General features: G+C 34.5%; 1 protein-coding gene across 1 annotated transcript in view; it reads right to left on the bottom strand.

Moving 5' to 3' along the window:
• Nucleotides 1-24,501, bottom strand: part of LOC116277404 (uncharacterized) — a 338,567-nt gene that overhangs the window by 71,178 nt on the left and 242,888 nt on the right. Inside the window, exon 8 of the mRNA XM_072955917.1 lies at nucleotides 11,175-11,294. Within this exon, the coding sequence (XP_072812018.1) occupies nucleotides 11,175-11,294 (120 nt within the window). The remainder of the gene's footprint in view (nucleotides 1-11,174; nucleotides 11,295-24,501) is intronic.

The raw sequence follows: 24,501 nt of genomic DNA, 5'->3' as shown, positions 1-24,501 counted from the left end.
TCTCTAACTTGCACCACTACTTTCTGTAGTAAAGATATGAGTTTGTTTCTCCTCTGGCCAAGTACCGATTAGCAAACCCAGATGGCCTAGTCACCTGGACCAAACCCTCTTAATGTTCTTCAGTGTCTATTCATTAGCACACTATCAGCATTTATTATTATTGCAATAGTTACTAAATAAAATCAGTCTTCACAGTTGTTAAATGTGGTGGATATGGGACCTGATTTCCAAGTTTTTTATTTTAAATAGTATTTCAAGAAAACATTTATATTATCATTATCCTTGGAATCACTGGTATTGCCAGTAAACATTTACATGTATGTAAGTTAAAACCCTTGCACTGACAAAGATTTGTTCTGAAAATTTCGAGTATACACAGCAAAAGTGAAGCCTAAAATAATTTAAACATAAACTGTGTTGCCAATAATAAATCTTGTGATTTATTTTTTCCAATAATTACTATAGTAACCTAGCCCAGTCCATTAGCATCCTCCATAGTATTACATGAAACACTTCTATTGCTTCAAAGCTGAAAATTGATATATGCAGGTTGCCTCAAAATTATAAGAATACTTAATATGTTGGTAAATTCTAAGAGAAAATATTTTACATAAATGAATGTTGGCTGGTATGATGGGCTCCATAACAACAACATAGTGTGCTGGGAATGTATAATTAAAGTTATAAATCTAGCATATGATTAAAATTAAAATTAAAAGTTCATTTACTTTGGAATGCCATCTGAAGTGACTGGCCATTACATAATTTGTAAAAAACTTCTTGATAGCATGGGTTATTCATGCTTTCTGTCATTTTTCATTTGACCCAAAACCCTAGGGAAAAATAGGTTTTAGGGGAAAAATTAGTAGTGGATGATATTAAAAAAACATTCTATTGGATTTCTACTTATGCAGAAAAAGAAAAAAGAAGACGAAACTTCTCAACCTTTGTTTTAAATTCATGAAGAAACAGAAAAATTGCATTTATCCATGTGTATGTTTTATTTTTCCTTTCTACAAAATCATTTTTCTTTTATTGTAAATTGGGGACACAATGGAGCACAACCAACATTTATTACAAATGGCATTTTCTCACTTTCTTACTCACACTCTTGTTTACCAGTTTCTGAAGTGCCTAACATATCCTTTTCTTTGGGTTTTTTCTTTATATTTCAAAAAAACTTCTTAGTTAACTCTGAATTTAATGAGTGTTCTATTCTAATAACACTGATACTAAATACTTGATTATTTTTCAATGGTTGAAATGCTGTTTTCTAGCCAAACTTGTAGCTCTTAACAAAAGCATACTTTTAATCCATTTCTGCTTGCATTCTTTGTTCTTTTCCTAAACATTGTACCACTTGGATTTTTAGATGCCATATTTCTAAAAATTAATTTTCAGTATAGATATACAGTATATTTTAAAATCAACACAAGGTTTAATTCAAGTAAATGTAATATACAATGAATTAGGATTTATATGAATTAGCTTAATTCATAAAAATTATAATACTTAAAAATCAAATAGATGTACATAAAAGTTTGTATCAATAACATAAAGACCCCCTTGTGCCCTATTGATGGAAATGTAAAATGATGCAGCTGCTATGGAAAACAGTATGGTAGTTTCACACAAAAAAATCAAAAATAGAATTATTATATGACCCAGTGTATTCCACTTCTGGGAACGTAGGTTATCAGTTGATTTTTCAGCAGAAACTCTACAGGCCAGAAAGGAGTGGTACAGCATATCTCAAGTGATGAAAGGAGAAAATTTACAGCCAAAAATACTCTATCCAGCAAGGCTCTCATTTAGATTTGAGGGAGATATCAGACACTTCACAGATAAACAAAATCTAAAAGATTTCAGCACCACCAAGCCAGCCTTACAACAAATGTTAAAGGACCTTCTCTAGTCATCAAACCATAAGAAAAGAGAACAAAATGAAGAAAGAGGGGGAAAAAAAGACCTACAAAAGATTGCTTTGGCTGTTCGGGGTCTTTTGTGGTTCCTTATAAATTTTGGAATTGTTCTAGTTCTGTGAGGAATGTCGTGAGTATTTTGACCAGGGTTGCATTGGATCTGTGGATTGCTGTGGGTAGTGTGGACATTTTGATAGTGTTAATTCTTCCAATTCAAGAGCACAAGAAATCTTTCCATTTCTTTGTGTCATTTCAGTTTTTGGAGTATAGGTAACCTCCTTGGTTAAGCTTATTTCTAGGTATTTTGTTGTTTTTGATGAAATGGAAATGTTTATGCCAGTTACACAATTCTGATTTTTGAGGTTAAAAAAAAAAGTGAACGAAGGTTTGCAAATGGCAAAATATCCTTCTGTTTTGTTTGCTTGTTTGTTTGTTTTTTTAATCCAGAGGTAATTGGGAAGTCACCCACATGAAATCAATAAAAGTTTTCACTGTTAATTCTGAGAAAACAATGTGATTTCTTCTAGCTCGCTATTGTCCACAATAAGTAAAATCAGCTTTCTCTCTTGTACCTGGAAGAAAGCTCCTGTTCACAACCCCTAGTTTAAGATGGCTTAGGATTATTAAGGCATCTGTTCATTTCATTTGAAATAAAATTATCTGACAAAAGTAACTGTTTTAGAATCAACTACTTAAGTGTTTTTACTAAGAACTAGAAGCATTTGTCTAAAAATTATCTTAGAATAATTAAAAAATAACTTCATTATTGTGATTTACTGAAATTTCTTGGCTGTTGTTGGCAAACATTTACTAATGCTGGACAAACAGTGGCCCTACCACAGCATTAAAAGTCAGATAAAATATTAGAACTACATAGAATGTTGTATTCTACAAACTACTACTAATTGCCCACTTTTTAAGATGAAATATTGGGTACTCATTTGGGTCATCTATCTTCAAAATAATACTTTTATTGCCTGTTATGATGTTTACCATCCAAAAGATGTCCCTGAGAGATTCATTTAGAATAGCTCCATGATCAAGATATTAAAGACTGTCTTTGTTTTTCCTGGCTAAAATAACAATTTTTAATTTCAGAATCTTTTGTTAAAGACTAGGAAGTCCTTGAGCAATAGGGCATATTCCTATTACAAAACAGAGTGCCTGGCGCATAGTAGATATTCAAAACAGAATTACTGAAAAAATTAATGTATTAGTCAATGAGTGAAAAAGTTGTTCTATTCCTTCTCTGGAAAACACTAATTTGAGGCAAACTATTTCTTTCTTTTTAATTCCATCTCACAATTTAAAAAATTTCTGTACAAGCTCATGATGCCTGTATATCTACTTTAAATATTTATAGATTTACAGTAAATTCCTATTTCAAAGGCAGTCAAATCAAATTTAACTACCTTTTCTTCAGAAAGCATAATTATTCCTCTAGAATATTTGTACATTTAAAAATCAATTTTGAAAATAGGATCTCATATAATTTCATTTATATTCCTAGTTTTTGATGGGACAGTAAGAAGATAAATAATTTGTTCAAATGTACTTTAAGCAATAGTCTACTAAGAGATAAAGCATTAAAATGTTTACTAGGATGCTTTTTATAATAACTAATAGTACTATCTCTCAGTTTCATTAAACACTTCCTTTATGCTAAACATACTTTATTTTATCCTTACAATAGCTTTATTAGATATCATTAACTCCCTTATACATGTAAGGAAACTAAGAACAGTTAAATAACTTGTCTGATGTTACATGGCTTAAAGTTTATCTAACACAACCTCTTTCTTTTTACAAATGAGGATTTGGACTTGTGTGGATTTCAGTTTAACTAGCAAAGGTCACATAGGTAGTAATTTATAGAACCAAGAGTACAACCTAAGTTTAATGAGTCCTACTGCAGTACTCTTCACAGTTTGAATGATCCTATTTCACATTATTCATCTAGTTTAGAACTATTTATAGACTTTATCCAAATCCCCTCTTTCTTCTCTCTCCAGACGAACAGGTTTAATCATAATTGAGCTTAGACATGGGGGAGAAGTCTAGGTGGAGATACAGATTGGAAGTTACCAGTGTATGAACAATAGTTTAAAAACCATGGAAATTTCCATAGATAAAAGGAAAGCAAGTGATTCTCAAACAATGAACTGCATCAGAATTACTAAGAGTTAGTTAAAAATTACACATTCCTGAACTCCGTCCTTTCAGAATTTGATTCAGAAGGTGTAGGGATGCAATTCAGGAATCTGCATTTTTAACAAGTACATCCAAGTGATTCTGATGTATGTAGTTAAAAAAACCATAGCTTGAGAAACACTGATGCAGAGGGAGCCAAGAAAAACAAAAACTCCCAGGACAAAGTACAGGGGAAAGGTAAAATTTATGGAATTAAAAAAAAAAACAAAACAAAACTGAATCCAATCAAAACCCTGAGAAACTGGCCATATAATTGAGAGAAGAATCCAGAGAGTATAGTGGCACAAAAGCCAGTGAAAGAAAGTTTCAAAGAAGCAGCAATCAATTTTGGGAAATGTTACAGATAAATAAAGTAAGAAGAGGATTGAAATTTCAGTAGAGTAACAAGGGCAGAAGTTTGGTTTCTGCAGATTGAGTAGTGCATTGGAGATTAGGTGATTCATAACATAGACTGTCCTTTTAGGAATCTTGGCTTAGCAGTTAAGGAGAAAGGCAGTGAAATAGCTAAAGGAAGATGCAGAATCAAGGACTATTCTTTGAAGGAGATGAGAGAGTTTTGGGTGTGACTAGATTGAGTGGAAGAGAAGGTGAGAAGGTAAATTAAGAAGTAAATGAAAATAAAAAGAAACAAAGTGCTGTAGGACATGAGAAGATAAAGGACCATACTTAGAAAGGAGAAACATGTCCTCCTCTGCACCTGAAAGGGAGGAAATAAGGTTGCCTATCAATAAGAATCATTTTGAAAGTGAAAGTGCAGGAAGATGAAGAGGTTCACACTTTGTTTTGTTTATTTTGAGGCTATGTTATAATTATATGCATACAAATTTAAAATTGTTTTACCTTTCTGAAGAAACTAATCTTTATCTTATGAAACATCCATCTTTATCTCTAGTAATGCTTTTTTTGCTTTAAAATCTACTTAGCCTAATATTCCAAATTTATTTTGGTAATTTTTTTTGCATGGTATATATTGCCCATCATTTTACATTCAAACAATCCGTATTTTTATATTTTAGGCATATCTTTGTAAGCAGGCTATAGTTAGGATTTTTCTACCTAGTGTAAATGATTTTTCTTTTAATTGGAGGATTTAGTTTGTTTACATTTAATATTATTACTGATATGTTTGAGTTTAAATCTACCACCTTACTTTTGATTGATTTCCACTTTTCCTATCTATTTTTTGTTCCCTTTGTTTCTCCTTTCTTGCTTTCTTTTGGACTATTAATTCCCATCTTCCCCTCTCTTGTTTGATAGTTATAATTATTTTATTATTCATTAAGTGGTTACCACAAACATCCATGGCTTATCAAAGTACTTTTTCACTTCTTGGATAGTACAGGGGCCTTAGAATTCTTTATTTCCCCTCCTCCCTCCTTATTCGCTACTACTGTAATTAGTTTAAATTATATATATATTGAAACTCCACATTGTTATTATTGCAACTATTATTATTTTACCCAGTCAATAATCATTTATATTTACATACATATTTACCATTTTTGTTGCTCTTCATTTCTTCCTGCATCCTTGAGCTTCCATCCAGGTTCATTTTTCTTCTGCTGAAGAACAGCCTTTAGCTGGGAGTTGTGGTAAGTAATTCTGAAGCACTGTTTGTGCAAAAAGTCTTAATTTCACTTTCATTTTTGAAGAATATTTTTATGAAAAATTGAATTCTAACTTGGCAGTTTTTTTTTCAGCACTTCGGGATAGCCTTTTGAAAATAGCATTTCATTTTCTTCTGGTTTTCATTGCTTTACAGTCTAGGTTTTCTTTTTCTTCCAGGTCTTGGCCCCACTTTTTTTCATTGATTGTTAGTTCTCTAGTGACTTTAAAGATTTTAAAAATTTGTCAAGCTTTTCTGGTTGTTTTCAGCCAAAAGGTTGACACAAAATCCCAAGTCCACCATTATTGGAGGTATTCCTAGGAAGTTCATAACTGATTGGCCAGATATTTTTGCTGAAGGAGGTGATGTGCTCACAAGCTGAGATTGAGAGGAGGCTGGAGTTGGATAGGGGATCTTTTTTGGAAGTTGTGAAATTTCAGATTAGTTTCTGAGAAAAGACAGCTGACCACAGATGATTAAATAAATAAGTGATATTGACAATCCAACTGAACTTGATAGATAGTAGTGACAAGCAGGGGTAGAGAATGGTATAATATATCTGGACCTCCATTTCTTAATTTTAAAAATGAGTATGAAAATAGTTCCTGTTCTGTATATCACACAGCCATTTTGAGGACCAAATGAGATGATGGTATGATTGATTTCAAAAGAAATGATGGATGTGAAAATAAACTATGAGGTGGTATAAATATTGGCTATATATATGCAGATTTTTTTAAAAAATGAATGAGACATACTCAATTTTAAATAATCTCTTCTTATTCAGATGAACAAAATGTATGATATTGTGTCTTCCAGGGTTTGTTTTGAGGATCATAGACATCCTTTAAATTTTCTTTTGTAGAACTGGCATTTACTACCAAATCCCCACAGCACTGGGGCAAATATTCATGGAGGAAAGCTGTGAGTGGGTAAGCAATTGATCATATCGCACTTGAAGCAAATGAGGAAGAGGGTGGAAGTAAATAAGTGAGATTCAATGGGAGAAAGAAGGAAAGCAAAAAGACATGCAGGTGCTTTGTGAGGTTCAAATCTATACTTCCTTTTTAAATCTGAACCGTTGCAGCGCATCTTCCCGATGAGGGTACTTTAGCACAGCTGTCTCACCCAGATTAGCTACTGCTGGAAGCCTATCAGGGTCAACATGTTACTGCAGAAATGTCCATCTAGAATACTCAGCAAGTCTAGTGTCTGATTGTAAGCTCCTGGTTTTATCTCCTGGGTCCTGCTACTTGAATAGAACAAGATGTCAGCCAAGTAGTTCTAGGCTTCTCCAGCTGAGCAGAGATGAACCATTTAAGCTGGACAATTTTGTTACATAGTTCACTGAATAGACAGAATCTGAAACTTTGTTTCTGAGTGTAGAGGGCAGAACCACAATTTTGAGTTAAATGATAGACTTTCAATATGTACTGTAATGACACATTTTGGGAACACAAAACATTCCTTTTAGACGATGCATCTTTATAATGAAAATACCTTGCAGCCATGCAATGTTTCAACTTACAAACATGTATTTTGCAATTCTAACTTTTCTTACACTTGGAAATGATTCCACTATTGATTTATTTTAGAACAGAAAGCCCATAGCATAGTCTATTGGATTTTTAAATGTTTAAAAATATTAAACTTTCCATTGACTTGGATAAATTCAGTTACTTTTAAAATTTCTCTCTTTGTAGAGCATTAAGGCTGATTTTTCTTGTTATTTAGTCATTATGGGCAGCTTTCTTCTACTGTTGGTCAGTTTCCTCAATAAGGCATGTTTTATACTCACATCTATTAATTAGAATGCTGTATATTATATTCTAAAGGTACAATTAAATTTTATGTCTTTAATTTTTATTTTGGATTGCTGTTGCTAATAACCAAGAGTTGGCATAGATGTCACAATTTCCTGAAACATGGTAAATCTCAAAATCAACTATGGTATCAATGACTACTCACAGCATTTCAGTGTTGTAAAGACTATATTTTAAATGGTTGTCAAAAACAGGAAACTATAATTGAAAAAACATAGCATATAGTACAAATCTCAGGTTGTATAAGAATTTACAGGCTACAACAATGAAAACATTTAGGTCTTCACAATCCTTGATCAAATCAATTATCATAATTATCCACACACCAAGTACACAAAAAGCACATGGAGCCAGGCATCTTAGATGAAAGATGAGGGTGACAAGATGTTGATAAGAGATGATACCAATGTGCCAGTACACTTCCCTGGACAAGAAATAATGGTCTTAGATAGAAAACTGCTTGTTTATTCTATTTTTAGTTGGTAGAAGCCCACATTTGCAGGTAGGTTTTTTAGCCATCTAAATGAAAACAATAGGAGAAGAATAATTCAGGTAGCTAACATGGAGGGAAGCATACTGGCTTGGTATATTCTTTGGTGACACAAAAGCCATATCTATATAGTATTTACTGTTTGACCTCCAATGTTGTTTTCTTCTTTCACGTTACTTGTATCCACGGAGTTAGAAGAACTGTTAAAGATAAGGAGTGGAGCCAGAGAGAAGTATGCAAACAAAAAAAAAAAGGCCTAATCCCAAAGACAGATTTACCATGAAGCCAATGAAGCCAGTGAAGCTTAACTTTTAGGACCCCTCACTTGTACAGGCCCCTTCATAGGCACTGAGAGAATTTTATGTTTTACTTGTATATCTGTATATTTATCAGATTTTAAATTTATAATTTGTGGTGTTTTTTCTCATTCCAAATTTCAATGTATATTTAATTTTGTGTTATTTTTAAAGAGGGACTCTCAAACTGTGTAAGTTTCAGGCTCTTCAAAACCTGGATCTTCTCCTATTAAGTGTGCTTCACCAATGTCAGTTGGGAGAATTTCATTTCATATCCTTCAAACTCCTAACACCCTCCCTCTGCCCCCAATATATCAGAAGCTATAGCTACAAAATAAACATTTTGGTGAAAATCAATAATATTCGATCCATTTCCATGTTAGGAATTACTTAATACCTATGCAGAATACATGCACTAGTTAATGATTTCTTTGCAAGGCCTCTAAGGGAAAAATAAAATTGTGGGCCTGTGAAACCATATTAGATTTATGTAAGTGATCTCGGTTGTCATTCACCCAAATCATGGATTTTACAGAATAGAAAATGAGGTTTAGAGAGGAAATATGACTCGTTCAAGTTCACATCTAGTTAATTAGTAGCAAAGTAGGGATTTCAAGAAAATTATTCATTCCTTATACTAATTTCTATTGTTGCTCCAACTTATTTGCTTCTTCATTTATGAAGTTTATTTCCTAACATGTTTTGAATTTGTGTATTTTACATAATAAGGTTAAAATTCTTTCTGATTCTACAACTGAACGCCAAATTATTATTCAATATTTTAAATCATTACTGTGTGTACTTCACCATCAGCATCATATTCTGGCATGCTGTTTACAGTTTACTGACATCCTTGATCCAAGTGAACAATAAAATGACAACTCCTATTTTAAAGGTCTTTTCATTTTTTGAGGTCATTAGGTATTTCAAGCCAAGCAATTCTTTACCAAAAATCTCTACACTCTCTTTTTCATTAATTCATTATGCTAATATAAGGTTTTCTATGCAACTGTTTTAATGATTTTGTTATGTTTACATAGATAACAATAAAGTAAGACTTAGCAATAGATGAAAATGATTCTGAAAATACAAGTGTGACATTTGAAGGGTTACTTTGAATTATAGCCTTAAAAAATTCATGTTAAATCATTTTTCTTGGAGCAAATGTGAACGTTAAGAAGATTTAAGTCATAACTACACCCCCTTTTAAAAGTACTGGAAACTCACTAAATACTCTGCCAGATGCAATCATATTGTGAATGGGCCAAAATAATGCACTTAAAATATGCAAGCTGGCTTTACTGCACTTCTTATTTCTGAACTTAAAATTTCCCTATGTCAATTCATTATGAAAATCTTTACAATACATTTGGAACATATACATATAAGTAATTATAAAATGCATGTAAGTTACCACTAAGACCCCCATAGTTAAGTGGACAAGGTTATGAACAAGCAATTCGGCTAAAAGGAAATAAAAATGAGTAATAAATATAATAGAAAACATTTAACCTTTATTGTAAAGAAACAAAATATGACTAGGATTGTGGTTATGACTATTTTTACCTATATAATTTTATCTGTTTAAGTAGTAAAAGCACAATGCAATGGTTTGTGTGTATGCTGCTGATAGAAATGTAAACTGATACAATCCTTTAGAAAAGAAAATTTTCAGTATGTATAAGAAACTTAAAAATGTTCATAACTCTTGGACCAGTAACTGCATGCCTCAGCTACTAAGCCTGAAAAAGACCTTTATGCACAAAGATGTATGTCAAACAGTATATATAATAGTAATATAGCAAACACTTGAAATAATTTGAATGTCAACAATGAAAAAGAGATCAAATAAATTGTGATATGTTCATATGATCAAATAATATATATGTGCATATGTCACAATTATATAGGTAAAATATAAATAGAAGAAAAACTGGAAGAAAATATACAAATATTGTTAATGGTTAAAATAATTCAAATATTTTTCTATATTTTCCATCTTTTATAATAATGAACAGTCACTTTCAAATTAGGAAAATTAATTTTAATAATAAAGATAAAGAAATGGAGATGGTAGGAGAAACGTTTGATTTTGCAATTCTAGCAAGAATAAGGAAAAGACATAAATCCAATACTGGTGAAAATACAGGGTTTAATTTGGTAGAATTCTTCTGGTAGGTAATTTGACAATACAGATAATCTGAAAACAACTGTACATTCTGTCACCATAATCAGAATCATAGCTATATATTCAAAAAAATTATCTGAATGGTTAAAAATACATTATATATAAAAAGACCATTATATCATTTTAATTTTAACCCTGAAAACTGATGGCAATGTAAATAACCCAACAATAATTGAATGATTAAATAAATTATGGTTTATAAATTGAATGGTATATAATGCAGTCACTTAAAATTAATATAATGACTATATGTAAAAGCAAAATGTGTTTATATCATCTTATATACTGTATGCAGTTGACTCTTGAGCAACATGGGTTTGAACTGTGCAGGTCCACTTATATACATTTTTTTTCAGTAAATATGTATTATAGTACTATGCTATCCATGGTTGGTTGAATCCATGGATGCAGAACTGCAGATACAGAGGAAAGACTGTAAAGTTACATGTGGATTTTCAACTGTGTGGAGGGTTGGCTAATTCCAGTGCTATTGAAGCGTCAATTGTACATTGAAAAACATTGGAAGGAAACCAAAAACCCCCTAAATGATAGCTGTGTTACACAGTATTTGATTGATATTTATAAATCTTTACTAAATGCTTTGTATTAATGATAAATCTTTTTAAAAGATTGCTTACCACTTGCACCTTAGATGGCGCCTCTTCAGGGGTAATAAATTCTGGAATTTGTGTTTCTGGTTCTGTAAGATCAGGTGGCAGAGCAATTATGTAATGACAGATTTTAGTCACACCCTTGCACTAAAAAAGAAGAAAAAAAAGAAAAAAAAAGATGCATGAAACTCGTACCAGTATCATTATTTCAGTTCTAATATGTAATTGCCATCATTTTCAGTTTTTAAAAAATATATATTATATTTTTATATTATACATTAAATGAGTATCATATATATGTACTTATATTCAGGGAAAGATACTACATGATTCACCAACAGGATGAAAAATATATTTGTATGTTTTCAGAGTGTGTCAACTGTGTATTATTAAAGCATAAAACTGGGCTTAATTTTTAAGGTCCTCTCAGTTGTGATATAGACAACATGTAGGAGAGTGAGAAGTAAAAGTAGATTTTAAATGGTAATTTTGAAAAAATCTATATCCTCATGGAAATTTTAGAAAAAGCAGAAGAGCCTAAGAATACTTTAACTATCACCTAGAACCCCATCCACAGGGAAACAGGGTAAATATTAAATTTACTTATCATGACCTCTATAAATATCTATTTACTGTGGAGTTATTTAAAAATGCACATTTGGCAGAGATTTTTGTATATTCCTGTATATATGCTTCCAGGGACCACACTGTCTTTTCCTTTATATACATATATATATATATATATATATATATACATATATATATATATATATATATATATATAACTGAATCACTTTGTTGTACACCTGAAACTAACACAACATTGTAAATCATACTTCAATAAAAAATAGTTAAAAATATGGCACACTTTATAAAGGAAATTTGAACCATGTAAATTTTAATACTTTGCTATGTTAAGAAAGAGATAATAGGCTCAAAACAGAGTCACTTGTGCTAGGCCCATATCACCAAACTGAGACTTAATACCTAACTTAATTATGGTTTCAATCTCTCCCAGGAGTGGAATCTTAAAGCAGTCAATCTAGAATTACCTGGTCAGCACTAGTAAGGTAATCTGCCTGATGGACCCTCGCCATCCCCCAAAGGAAGAATATCTTGCCTGAAATAATCCTCTTTGTTAGTAGCAGTCTTGTCCCACCCTCTTCTGCCTATAAATGTCTTTCATTTTGTACAGTTCTTTAGTGCTCTTTTCTGTTATCTAGGTGGGATAATGTCTTATTCATGAATCATTGAGAAAACCAATAAGATCTTTAAAATTTATTCAATATATTTGTTTTGAACAGATTTGGTGACAGCATCAGGATCCAAAGTAGACTTCTGACAGCTGGGAACAAAAGAAACACAGGTATGGTACCCGTGAACCCTTTGTGTTATCTGTCTTGCACCATTTCCAAGGACCCTGGTCAAGTTCTTCTTGGTCTGAGCTTTGCTTTCTTTGCATTGAACTCCCAATTGCCTTTCCAGTCCAGGAGTTGGCAAGTCAGCTTGTAGTTTACAGACAGTTCCACCCAGAGTATGAGTCTACAGCCCTTGGTTCAGGTCATAGCTCCCATTTGTTTAGAGTCCTTACCCATATTCCACATTGGGAATTGCTGATGGTTATCAGCAGAAGTTGGACTGGGTATGGCTTAAGCTGGACTGGGTCCAGTGTGAGGCACTGGGTGAATAAACTTTTGCTTTGAGGCTTAACAAGCAGCTTATCCCAGTCTACAGTCCCCATTTGTTGTGGTCTGCTGGTTCAGTCCTTTCCCCAGTTCCCAGTTCCACCTTGGGAATTGTTGGTGGTACACACAAGGTCTCCTATTGGCCAGTCCACAATAACATCTCTTTGGTTACTGCTGGTAGGTTAATGTGCACATGCTTGTTTGTCTTGTTTGTGCAATAGATAAAGGCTATTGTTCATGGGAATCTCAGAAGCTAAAAGTGGGCACAGAAGAAGTGCTTAAAAGCTGTTAGAGAGCTCAGCACCTAATTCTAAGATTCACTTATTAGAATAGGTTGGTCATGGAACAGGTTAAATTGACAATAGGTCACCCATCAACCTCTAGAAAGTTTCTATGCAACAAGATACACTGTAAAACATCACACCATACCCAAACCAGCAGCATATCCCTCTTAGTTATTAGTTTGGCTCTGAGAGACCCAAAGACTTAGCTAAAAAAGGGATCCTTAAATTCCAGAATTCAGTGTACCACCTTCCCGTACATCTGTTTATTTTATATTTAAGAACTATAATCTTGGGAGCTATAAGTATCTACAAAAATGGCAAAGTCTTAATAAGTTTGATTTGTGTCCTGAGAACTTGTTCTGGTAACTGTCAGGTTGGCGGCTTCAAAATATGGCCAGACATAAATGTCGGTGGCATCCCATTTGCAGCTACATATGGCTGGACAGAAATGTGTGTTGAGATACATTTGAAGACAGGGACCTACCAAACTGCTGCCAGCCCTCAGGGGAATTACAGTGGCCACTATGAGGAACATTCCAATTAAATAAGATCATTAAAGAAGTACACTTGAAACAAGGGCTCCTAAATGGAAAAAAAGAAAAAAAAACAGAACGGAATGTCTGTTTTAATGGGTATGCAGAAGCCTCCAAAAGGCTTCAAAAGTCCAAAATAGTTTCATTGAAAGATTCATTGCAAAAAGCTAGTAAAAAATTAAGGACACAAGAAGTAACTAAAACAAAAAAATTAAGACTGACGTGACTCCTACTGCTATCTTCTATCCTCCTTTACTTGAGTATTCATTCTAGTAATCTTCTGCCTAAATTAGCTTAACACTCTGAAAAGACTACATGACCATAAACAAAAGTCCACAAAGTTAATAGCCTTACAGACACCTCCATACCTACCTTCGAAGGATGGCCCCTGTATCATGGAACTCTGAGGGATTTTCTGGTAAACTGCAACATTATTGACTTAATTAGCCAAAGGGAAGTAAAATTAAAATTAATGGAAAATCTTGCCAAATTCTGGTAGATAATGGAGCTACACTGTCTATTTAAACCTCACTCAGAGCCTATAGATGGGATCCCAGCATAACTGGCAAAAGCCGGCTAAGGGTGAGAATTCTTACCAGAGTCAGCTATCACAGATCTCCGTTTGTATACCCAGTAGAGAGAGGAAAATAAAATATAATTTGCACCCACTTTGGGGACAACTCTCAGTCCAAGGGGTTGTTCAAAACTGCAAGAAATATTTATTATTTGTCCTGGCTGAAACCTGACAAGATATTTGAAACAATTCTTTTTAAAAGTAGCTCTGTGTACAGAAGCTGGCCAAACTGGAAGCTAATAGTCAAAGCCTAATAGGATTTGTTTAGGCTTTCTCCCCCAATCTAAAATAAAACTATGCATCCAGAGGGCCAGAAAACCTCCTGATGCCTTTGTGAAAGGATTTACTGAAACATTCCAAAGATAAACAGCTTTAAATCCAGAGCACAGAAATCTTTCAATTTCCATCTTAGTTGTAAATCTTCTCACTGATATAAAAAAGTAAATTGAAGAGATGTGGTTGGATGAATGGATCAGCTCCTTGATAATATTTAGACTGCAACCCAATTCTTTACGGAATTAAAAGCAAATGTCTTTATTTTACAAATTTTTAAAACCAGAAATGCCATTCTAGAAACAATTCAAAATCCACCTATCTTTACCATCTCCAATTTCTAAGACTGAAAAATTGGACAGAGGGAGAATTTTTGAAAAGTTTGCATGTTTTTGTGTGTCTGTAAATGTATGTTGTAAATGTGCAGTGTTTTTCTGCTTCTGGATGGTATTACCAAATTAATTTATAAAAGAGCTCTATTTAATTAACTCAAAGAAAATTAAGAGCTTATATGAATTATGTTGTCCTAAAATTCTCAGAAATATAATAGAAATTAACCCAAATGCTTTTCAGGTTCATGTGGCATGGGAAAATATTCAGTATTAAAACTAGTTTGTTTGTCGATTTAATTAAAGTAGATATGTCTTTAGAGCTGTAAACATTAAAAATAATTCAGAAACAGTACTTTTATTCTTTCTGGGTTTATTAGTTAAATAAGTTCTTATTATCTCCGTTACAAAATTTGTCAGTGAGAAAAAAACTTAGAAAGATGGATGACTCTGTCTAATGTCTCACAAAGAAGAAGCCAATAAGTTCTTTAAAATTTACTCAGTTGAATTTTGTCTTTTAACAGATTTAATACACAGAATTTGATTCTAAAACATCAGCAAGAGTTAAGAAAAGAAACACAAACTTTAAATAAAAAGGAAGTGTTATAAATTATGGCCAATAAACCAACTACTTAGCTACTTAGCTACTTAGCTATAAGTAAATCTCATGGGTGGGAACTGCAGCTTATATATAACTCTGTGAATCCCCATTACCTAGCACAATTCTAAGTATATAGTAGAGCTAAATAAATATTTATTGTTGATGAGTATAGGGGCATAAAAACAATTTGCAAAGTTTCCCAAAGTATATGTAAAATGATAAAGTCAAACATTGCCTTCAACTTAAGGGTCATGGAAAGCCACAGCGATTTAAATAAGAACAAAATTACATAAGAACAAAATTAAAGAACAAAATCTTTTACAATCTTAAAGACTTGAAAAGACCTATACATAAAAATCCATACCCATCCTGGTACCAAATGTATATTTTATCTCTGGTAAAAAATTCAATTTCACATATACATTTAAAGTATAAAGTTATAAATATGGCTGTGCATATTTGCCTAAATTGATTTTTTAAAAGAAGAATCAGAGAATATTTAGGTTGGATATTATCTTTTTTTTAGGATTTTTTTGATTTATAATCATTTTACAATGTTGTGTTAAATTCCAGTTTGAAGCACAATTTTTCAGTTATACATAAATATATATATATATATATTCCTCTTTTGAGGAATCTCCATACTGTTTTCCATAGTGGCTGCACCAAACTGCATTCCCACCAGCAGTGTGGGAGGGTTCCCTCTTCTCCACAGTCTCTCCAGCATTTGTCATTTGTGGATTTTTGAATGATGGCCATTCTGACTGGTGTAATATATATATTTATTGTTATTTTCCATAGTGGCTGCACCAAACTGCATTCCCACCAGCAGTGTGGGAGGGTTCCCTCTTCTCCACAGCCTCTCCAGCATTTGTCATTTGTGGATTTTTGAATGATGGCCATTCTGACTGGTGGTAATATATATATTTATTGTTATTTTTTTTCTCTGTGAGCTACCATAAGATCTTGTGTATATTTCCCTGTGCTATACAATATAATCTTGTTTAGCTATTACACAATTTTGAAATACCAGTCTATCTCTTCCCACGTACCGCACCCTTGGCAACCACAAGTTTGTATTCTATGTCTGTGAGTCTATTTCTGTTTTGAATTTATGCTTTGTTTGTTTGTTTTTAAATTCCACATATGAGTGATCTCATATGGTATTTTTCTTTCTCTTTCTGGCTTACTTCACTTAGAATGACATTCTCCAGGAGCACCCATGTTGCTGCAAATGGTGTTATGTTGTCGGTTTTTATGGCTGAGTAGTATTCCATTGTATAAATATATCACCTCTTCTTTATCCAGTCATCTATTGATGGACATTTAGACTGTTTCCATGTCTTGGCTATTGTGAATAGTGCTGCTATGAACGTTGGGGAGCAGGTGTCTTTTTTAAGTAGGCTTCTTTCTGGATATATGCCCAGGAGTGGGATTCCTGGGTCATATGGGAAGTCTATTCCTAGTCTTTTGAGGAATCTCCATACTGTTTTCCATAGTGGCTGCACCAAACTGCATTCCCACCAGCAGTGTGGGAGGGTTCCCTCTTCTCCACAGCCTCTCCAGCATTTGTCATTTGTGGATTTTTGAATGATGGCCATTCTGACTGGTGTAAGGTGATACCTCATTGTAGTTTTGATTAGCATTTCTCTGACAATTAGTGATATTGAGCACTTTTTCATGTGCCTATTGATCATTTGTATGTCTTCCTTGGAGAACTGCTTGTTTAGGTCTTCTGCCAATTTTTGGATTGGATTGTTTATTTTTTTTCTTATTAAGTCATATGAGCTGATTATATATTCTGGAGATCAAGCCTTTGTCAACTTCATTTGCAAAAATTTTTTCCCATTTCGTAGGTTGTCTGTTTGTTTTACTTATGGTTTCCTTTGCTGTGCAGAATCTTGTAAATTTCATTAGGTCCCATTTGTTTATTCTTGCTTTTATTTCTATTGCTTGAGTAGACTGTTCTAGGAGAACATTTTTGAGATGTATGTCAGAGAATGTTTTGCCTATATTTTCCTCTAGGAGGTTTATTGTATCTTGTCTTATGTTTAAATCTTTGATCTACTTTGAGTTGATTTTTGTGTATGGTGTAAGGGAGTGTTCTAGCTTCATTGCTTTACATGCTGCTGTCCAGTTTTCCCAACATTTGCTGAAGAGAATGTCTATTCCATTGTATATTCTTGCCTCCTTTGTCGAAGATGAGTTGACCAAAAGTTTGTGGGTTCGTTTCTGGGCTCTCTATTCTGTTCCATTGGTCTATATGTCTGTTTTTGTACCAATACTGTGCTGTCTTGATGACTGTAGCTCTATAGTATTGTCTGAAGTCTGGGAGAGTTATTCCTCCAGCCTCTTTCTTTCTCTTCAGTAATGCTTTGGCAATTCTAGGTCTTTGATGGATCCATATAAATTTTATTATGATATGTTCTAGTTCTGTGAAATATGTCCTGGGTCATTTGATAGGGATTGCATTAAATCTGTAGATTGCCTTGGGCAGTGTGACCATTTTAACAATATTGATTCTTCCAATCCAAGAGCATGGAATATCTTTCCATTTTTTAAAGTCTTCTTTAATTTCCTTCATCAGTGGTATATAGTTATTCTGTGTATAATTCTTTCACCTCTTTGGTTAGATTTATTCCTAGGTATTGTATTACTTTGGGTGCTATTTTAAAGGGGATTGTTTCTTTACTTTCTTTTTCTGTTGATTCATCATTAGTGTAAAAAATGCAACGGATTTATAAACATTAATCTTGTAACCTGCTACCTTGCTGAATTCTTCAATCAGCTCTAGTAGTTTTTGTGCAGACCTTTTAGGGTTTTCTATATATAGTAACATGTCGTTGGCATATAGTGACACTTTTACCTCTTCTTTTCCAATTTGGATCCCTTTTATTTCTCTCTCTTGTCTGACTGCTGTGGCTAGGACTTCCAAGACTATGTTGAATAGGAGTGGTGATAGTGGGCATCCTTGTCTTGTCCCAGATTTTAGTGGGAAGCTTTTGAGTGTTTCACTATTGAGTACTATGCTGGCTGTAGGTTTGTCATATATAGCTTTTATTATGTTGAGATATGTTCCCTCTATATGGACTTTGGCGAGAGTTTTTATCATAAATGGGTGTTGAATTTTATCAAATGCTTTTTCTGCATCTATTGAGATGATCATGTGTTTTTTGTCTTTTCTCTTGTTGATGTGATATACTACATTGATTGATTTGCGTATGTTGAACCACCCTTGTGTCCTTGGGATGAACCCCACTTCTCCATGATGTATAATTTTGTTTATGTGCTGTTGGATTCTATTTGCTACTATTTTGGTAAGGATTTTGGCGTCTTTGTTCATCAGTGATATTGACCTATAATTCTCTTTTAGTAGTGTCTTTGCCTGGTTTTGGTATTAGGGTGATGGTGGCTTCATAGAATGAGTTTGGGAGTATTCCCTCCTTTTCAATCATCTGGAAGAGTTTGAGAAGGACTGGTATGAGTTCTTCTGTGTATGTTTGGTAGAATTCCCCAGTGAAGCCATCTGGTCCTGGACTTTTATTTGTAGGGTGGTTTTTTATTGCTATTTTGGTTTCATTTCTAGTGATTGGTTTGTTCAAGTGGTCAGTTTCCTCTTGATTCAGTCTTGGTGGACAGTATGTTTCCAGAAACTTGTCCATCTCCTCTAGGTTATCCAGTTTGGTCCCATATAGTTTTTTATAATATTCTCGTATGATATTCTGTTGTAATTTCTCCATTTTCCTTTCTTATTTTGCTAATTTGTGCTCTTTTTTTTTACTTTGTGAGTTTGGCCAAAGGTGTGTCGATTTTATTTACTTTTTCAAAAACCCAGCTTTTGGTTTGAGTGATTTTTTTTCTATTATTTTTAATCTCCATTTTATTTATTTCCTCTTAATCTTTATAATTTCCTTCCTTCTGCTGCTTTTTGGGGCTTTTTGTTGTTCTTTTTCTAATTGATTCAGGTGGTGGGTTAACTTGTTTATTTGAGATTGTTCTTCTTTTTTGAGGAAGGCCTGTATCGCTATAAACTTCCCTCTTAGCACTGCCTTTCCTGTGTCCCATAAATTTTGTGTGGTTGTGCTTTCATTGTCATTTATCTCAAGGTATTTTTTAATTTCAGCTTTGATTTCATCATTGACCCATTGTTTTTTCAATAACATATTGTTTAATCTCCATGCTTTTCTTTTTTTCCCCCTTTGTTTCTCTGTTGTTGATTTCTAGTTTCATGGCATTGTGGTCAGTAAAGATGCTTGAGATAATTTCTATCTTCTTAAAATTGTTGAGGTTTCTTTTGTGCCCATGTACATGATTGATCCTGGAAAATGTTCCATGTGCACTTGAAAAGAATGTGTAACCTATTTTGGGGGGGTGTAATGCTCTGAAAATTTCCACCAAAGCTAATTTTTCTATTGTATTATTTAATTTCTCTGTTGCCTTATTTATTTTCTGTCTGGAATATCTGTCTAGTGATCTTAATGCAGTGTTAAAATCTCCAAATATGATTGTATTCCCATCAATATCCCCCTTAATCTTTGTTAATAATTGTTTTATGTACTTAGGTGCTCCTATATTAGGTGCATATATATTAACGAGTATAATATTCTCATCTTGTATCACTCCTTTAATCATTATAAAATGTCCTTCTTTATGGCCTTTGTTTTAAAGTCTATCTTGTCTGAGGTCAGTACTGCTACACCTGCTTTTTTGGCTTTTCCATTTGCATGGAATATCCTTTTCTATCCTTTCACTCTCAATCTATATATGTCCTTCTCCCTAAAGTGGGTCTCTTGTATGCAGCTGATTGAAGGTTCTTGCTTTATTATCCAGTCTGCCACTCTATGTCTTTTGACTGGAGAATTTAGTCCATTAACATTTACAGTAATTAATGATAGATGTGTGTTTATTGCCATTTCAAACTTATCTTTGCAGTTGATTTGGTATTTCCTCTTTGTTCCTTTCTTCTTCCTTTTGTGGTTTGGTAATTTTCCTTTGTATTATCATGGATTTTATTTAGTTTTTGTGACTCCCTTGTAATTTTTTGGCTTGTGGTTTCCTTTTTTGTAAGTCTATTAGCCCATTACTATAACTGTTTTTATTAAACTGACAGTACATGATCTCAAACTCATCCTTCCGAGAACAAAAAATTTTAAAAAGAAAGAAAAAAAAACTCTATATTTTCCTCCCTCCCTCTCCCACTCTCAATGATTTGCATGTCTTCTTTTATAATTTTGTGTTTATTTTATTTGTAATTCATGAGTTATCACTTGTTCAGTTGTGAGTGTCTCATTTCTGTAGCATTCTGCTGCTTTTGTATTTAGAGTAGACCTTTCAGTATTTCTTTTAGCATGAGTTTAGTGTTGCTAAACTCTTGGAGCTTTTTGTTTTCTGTGAAATTCTTTATGTCTCCTTCTATCCTAAAGGATAGCCTTGGTGGATAAAGTATCCTAGGCTGCATCTTTTTTTCATTCAGGGCTTTGAATATATCTTGCCACTCCCTTCTGGCCTGTAGTGTTTGTGTAAAGAAATCAGCTGAGAGCCTTATGGGGGTTCCCTTGTAACTCCCTCTTTGCTTTTCTCTTGCTGCCTTTCAGATCATTTCTTTATCCTTGACTCTGGCCATCTTGATTATGACATGTCTTGGTGTGGGTCTATTTGGGTTCTTCCTGTTTGGGACCCTCTGAGCTTCCTGTACTTGGATATCTGATTCCTTTTTTAGGTTAGGGAAGTTTTCAGTCATGATTTCTTCAAAAACCTTTTCAATCCCCTTTGATCTTTCTTCCCCTTCTGGGACCCCTATTATGTGAAGATTGGCATGTTTTATATTATCCCATTGTTCCCTTATGCTATTTTCATTTGTTTTTATTTGTTTATCTTGTAGCCCTTCTGATTGGGTGCTTTCTATTGTCCTATCCTTTAGGTCACTAATTCGTTCCTCTACATTATCTAGTCTGCTTTGCACAGCCTATAGATCATTTCTCATCTTAGCCAATGAGTTTACCTGTTCTACTTGGCTCTTCTTTATAGCTTCCATTTCATCTTTGACATATTTTATATCTCTAAACACTATCTCTTTTAGTTCCTACAGTAATTTGACCACTCCTTTTTTGAAATCTTGATCTAATAGGGTATTGATGTCTATTTCATTGATCATTCTTTCAGGGGATTTCTCTTTTTCTTTTAATTGGGAATGATTTCTCTGCTTCTTCATCTTGCTCATACCTCTCTGGCACTGTGGTTTATCAGTTATCTATTGTGGTCCTCAAGGAGTTTATGTATCTAATGCCTATGTAGGAATAAAACTTACAAAAAAAGAGAGACGGATAAAGAATTTTAAAAGAAGGGTGAAAAAAAGGTTTGAAAACAGTGTATAATGAATAATAGAAGTTGAATTTGAAGCCAAATAGCAATCGGGATGAGAAATCCTTTAAAAACCTTTAAAAAAGGAGAAAAGAGGAAAAGATGTATTTGAAACCTGTGTATAATCAATAACAGGACACGAAAAGCAAGAGAAATAAAAATGAAATGCTGTGGATTTTTAAAAATAATAATAATAAAAATATTTTTAAAAATTTAAATGGGATTAAAACTCAGGCTATAAATAATTGTTTAAGAAGCAAAAATTAAAAGGGTAATAGAAAATAGAACAGGTAAAAACAGATGAAAAAAGACAAAAAAAGGGGGAGGTCAGTGTTCTCCTGGAGACTGTGTGCTTTTAATATGAAGTCTTTCTGTCTTTGTCCTGTTTTGGAAGCTCAGCTTGCTGTTTCCAGAGGTCCTCCATTGCGCCCTCGTCTGTGCTGCTCCCAGTGCCTGTCGGCAAGCAGATCGCGCCTCCTCCCAGTACTGGGTCAGGTGCAGATCTCCTTTGCTGTTGGCTGGTTGGTCACTGCCCCTCCTGATGCCGCAGTCAGATGTTGCAGACTGACCAGGTAGGAGGGGGGATTGCATCCCCTTCCAGCACCACGGTCACGGGCTGCGTTCCTGCCCGTCCTCTCCGGGCCCTGCTCGGTCCACTGCTCTGTGCCGCTGTGTGCGCCGTCTCGGGTCTGAGCTCTGCAGGCGGGCTTGGGGAAGATTGAGGAGTAGCCCTGTCCCTGCTCTGGGCTAAAACCCAGTTCCTTGTTTGTCTTGGCAGAGCAAGTTCTCTGAGGGACCAGGACAGAAGGACCCTATCTGCCTCGGGCTGTAGACTTGAGGCTGCTAAGTACTTTGGTGGGGATGCAGGTTTCGCCCCTGCCCCCGCCTGGGTGCTAAGCGCCGGAGGACATGGCAGCTATGCCTGAGCCCTGCCTCTCTTCACCTGAAAACTTTCTGTGGGTTTTCAGAGATGGGGGTATGCACCGTTCCCCCCAGGGCACATCAGCCGTGTTGTTTTATGGAGGGCCCAGGTTGTTCTGCCCTGTGCACCCATAGCCACGGTGTGCAGCCCCTTGCAGTCCACCGGTGCTGCCTCAGTGCAGCCATCGCCCAGCTCGGGCAGCCTGGCCCTGCCCCTAGCTGCCGGCCTGCTTCTCAGGCTGGGTGTTACGGGGACCCTCTGTGCCCATTTAACTTAGTTCTGTTCAGATCCAAGCCTCAGAAGCTCCCCCTCTGTCCTGCTGGCCTCTCAGTTGGAAAGGAGAGACCCAGAGAATGAGCGCTAGTCCTCCTTTGCCTCTCCCTCCTCGTGGGACTAGTCCCGCACTGCTTTGCCTTTTCTTCTTTCTTTTTTCCTTTGCTCCTACCAGATTTTTGGTGTCTCTATCTTTTGAAGAGGACGATGTTTTGTCGGAGTTCCACAGGTGCTCTTGTTGGCTGAGTGGGTCTGTGGATGTGAGTTGGTGTATTTGTGGGAGAGGGTGAGCTATGAGCGTCTTTCTACTCCGTCTTCTTGGCCTCTCTCAGGTTGGATATTATCTTAAACAACATCTAGTCCAGTCCCTTCATTTTGAGATGGGGAAACTGAAGCTGTTACAGCATAGGATTTTGAGGTCCAATGGGCAAGGATCAGTATCTTTAAGCTCTTTGTATCTCTTTTGCCTAAATTTTGTGCCTGGAACATATGCTCATTAAATGTTTACTAAATGAATTAAATCCATTTCGAACCAGAACTTCATGTTTCAAACAGCCAGTTTTTTAATTGTTGCACCAATGCACATGATTGTTCCTGTCTCTATATTGTTCCTTTTGATTGTATTGTCCCTACTTTTGCCTCTGTCTAGCTAAATTGTTTCCAGTTTTCAGAACTCAATTGAGTTCCAGTTTTATCTGTGAAATTTTATAGATAATTTTAGCCTTCTTTACACACTATGACTATTTTCCCACTTAAATTCTTTTGCAGAGCAATCTACCATCTAAATCCTTAACTTGGACCACATGGTTGAGGAAGAAAAATTGAGGGTAGGTGGAAGGAAAAGAATGGAGCAGAACTTTTCACGATTGTATTAGGAATGGGGCAAGGAACAGTAGTGAGATAATATTAAGTTTCTTCATCATTTTATAAACCTATAGTTGGGCAATATTGGTAGATAAAACACAACATAGCCTCATCTGATCCTTTCATTTCTTTAGGTGGCTTATATTACCAACTAGGCTAACAGGCTTTCTTTTCTAAATTAGGTTATCAACTCTTTAAAAGTGTGGGAACATATTTTGCAATTTGTTAATCTCCCTAACACAGCATATACGGAATAACTTTAATAAACATCAGTCAGGCCCAGACAGCATAAAGACAGCTGACAATAGCACTAATTAAGTAAGAGCTTTACTGGCTCCTTTTACTTCCCAGCCCTAGACTCTCACTTTCATACTTCCATTTTGACTTTGGAAAGATCAGAATGTAGTTAGCAAGCTGAGAGGTAAAGAGTAGGGAAAGAAAGATGAATCGAATCTCCCTTATGAAACTGCAAGTTGCTTCCAGAAGGCCATAACTATTACAGGGGATTAGGTACAACTTTGAATGAAGTTGAAGCTATGACTTCTACATAGAATTAGACATCCTAACTTCAGGGATTTTTATCAATTAAGAGAGAGTAGAAAAGTCTTGGAACTGCCCAATTTTTCATCTTCCATTAAATTTTCAAGAAATGGGAA

The sequence above is a fragment of the Vicugna pacos genome, chromosome X, assembly GCF_048564905.1.
Source record: "Vicugna pacos chromosome X, VicPac4, whole genome shotgun sequence".
Taxonomy (NCBI): Eukaryota; Metazoa; Chordata; class Mammalia; order Artiodactyla; family Camelidae; genus Vicugna; species Vicugna pacos.
Note: the sequence above shows the minus strand (reverse complement) of the source record. Positions and strands in the feature narration are given on the sequence as shown.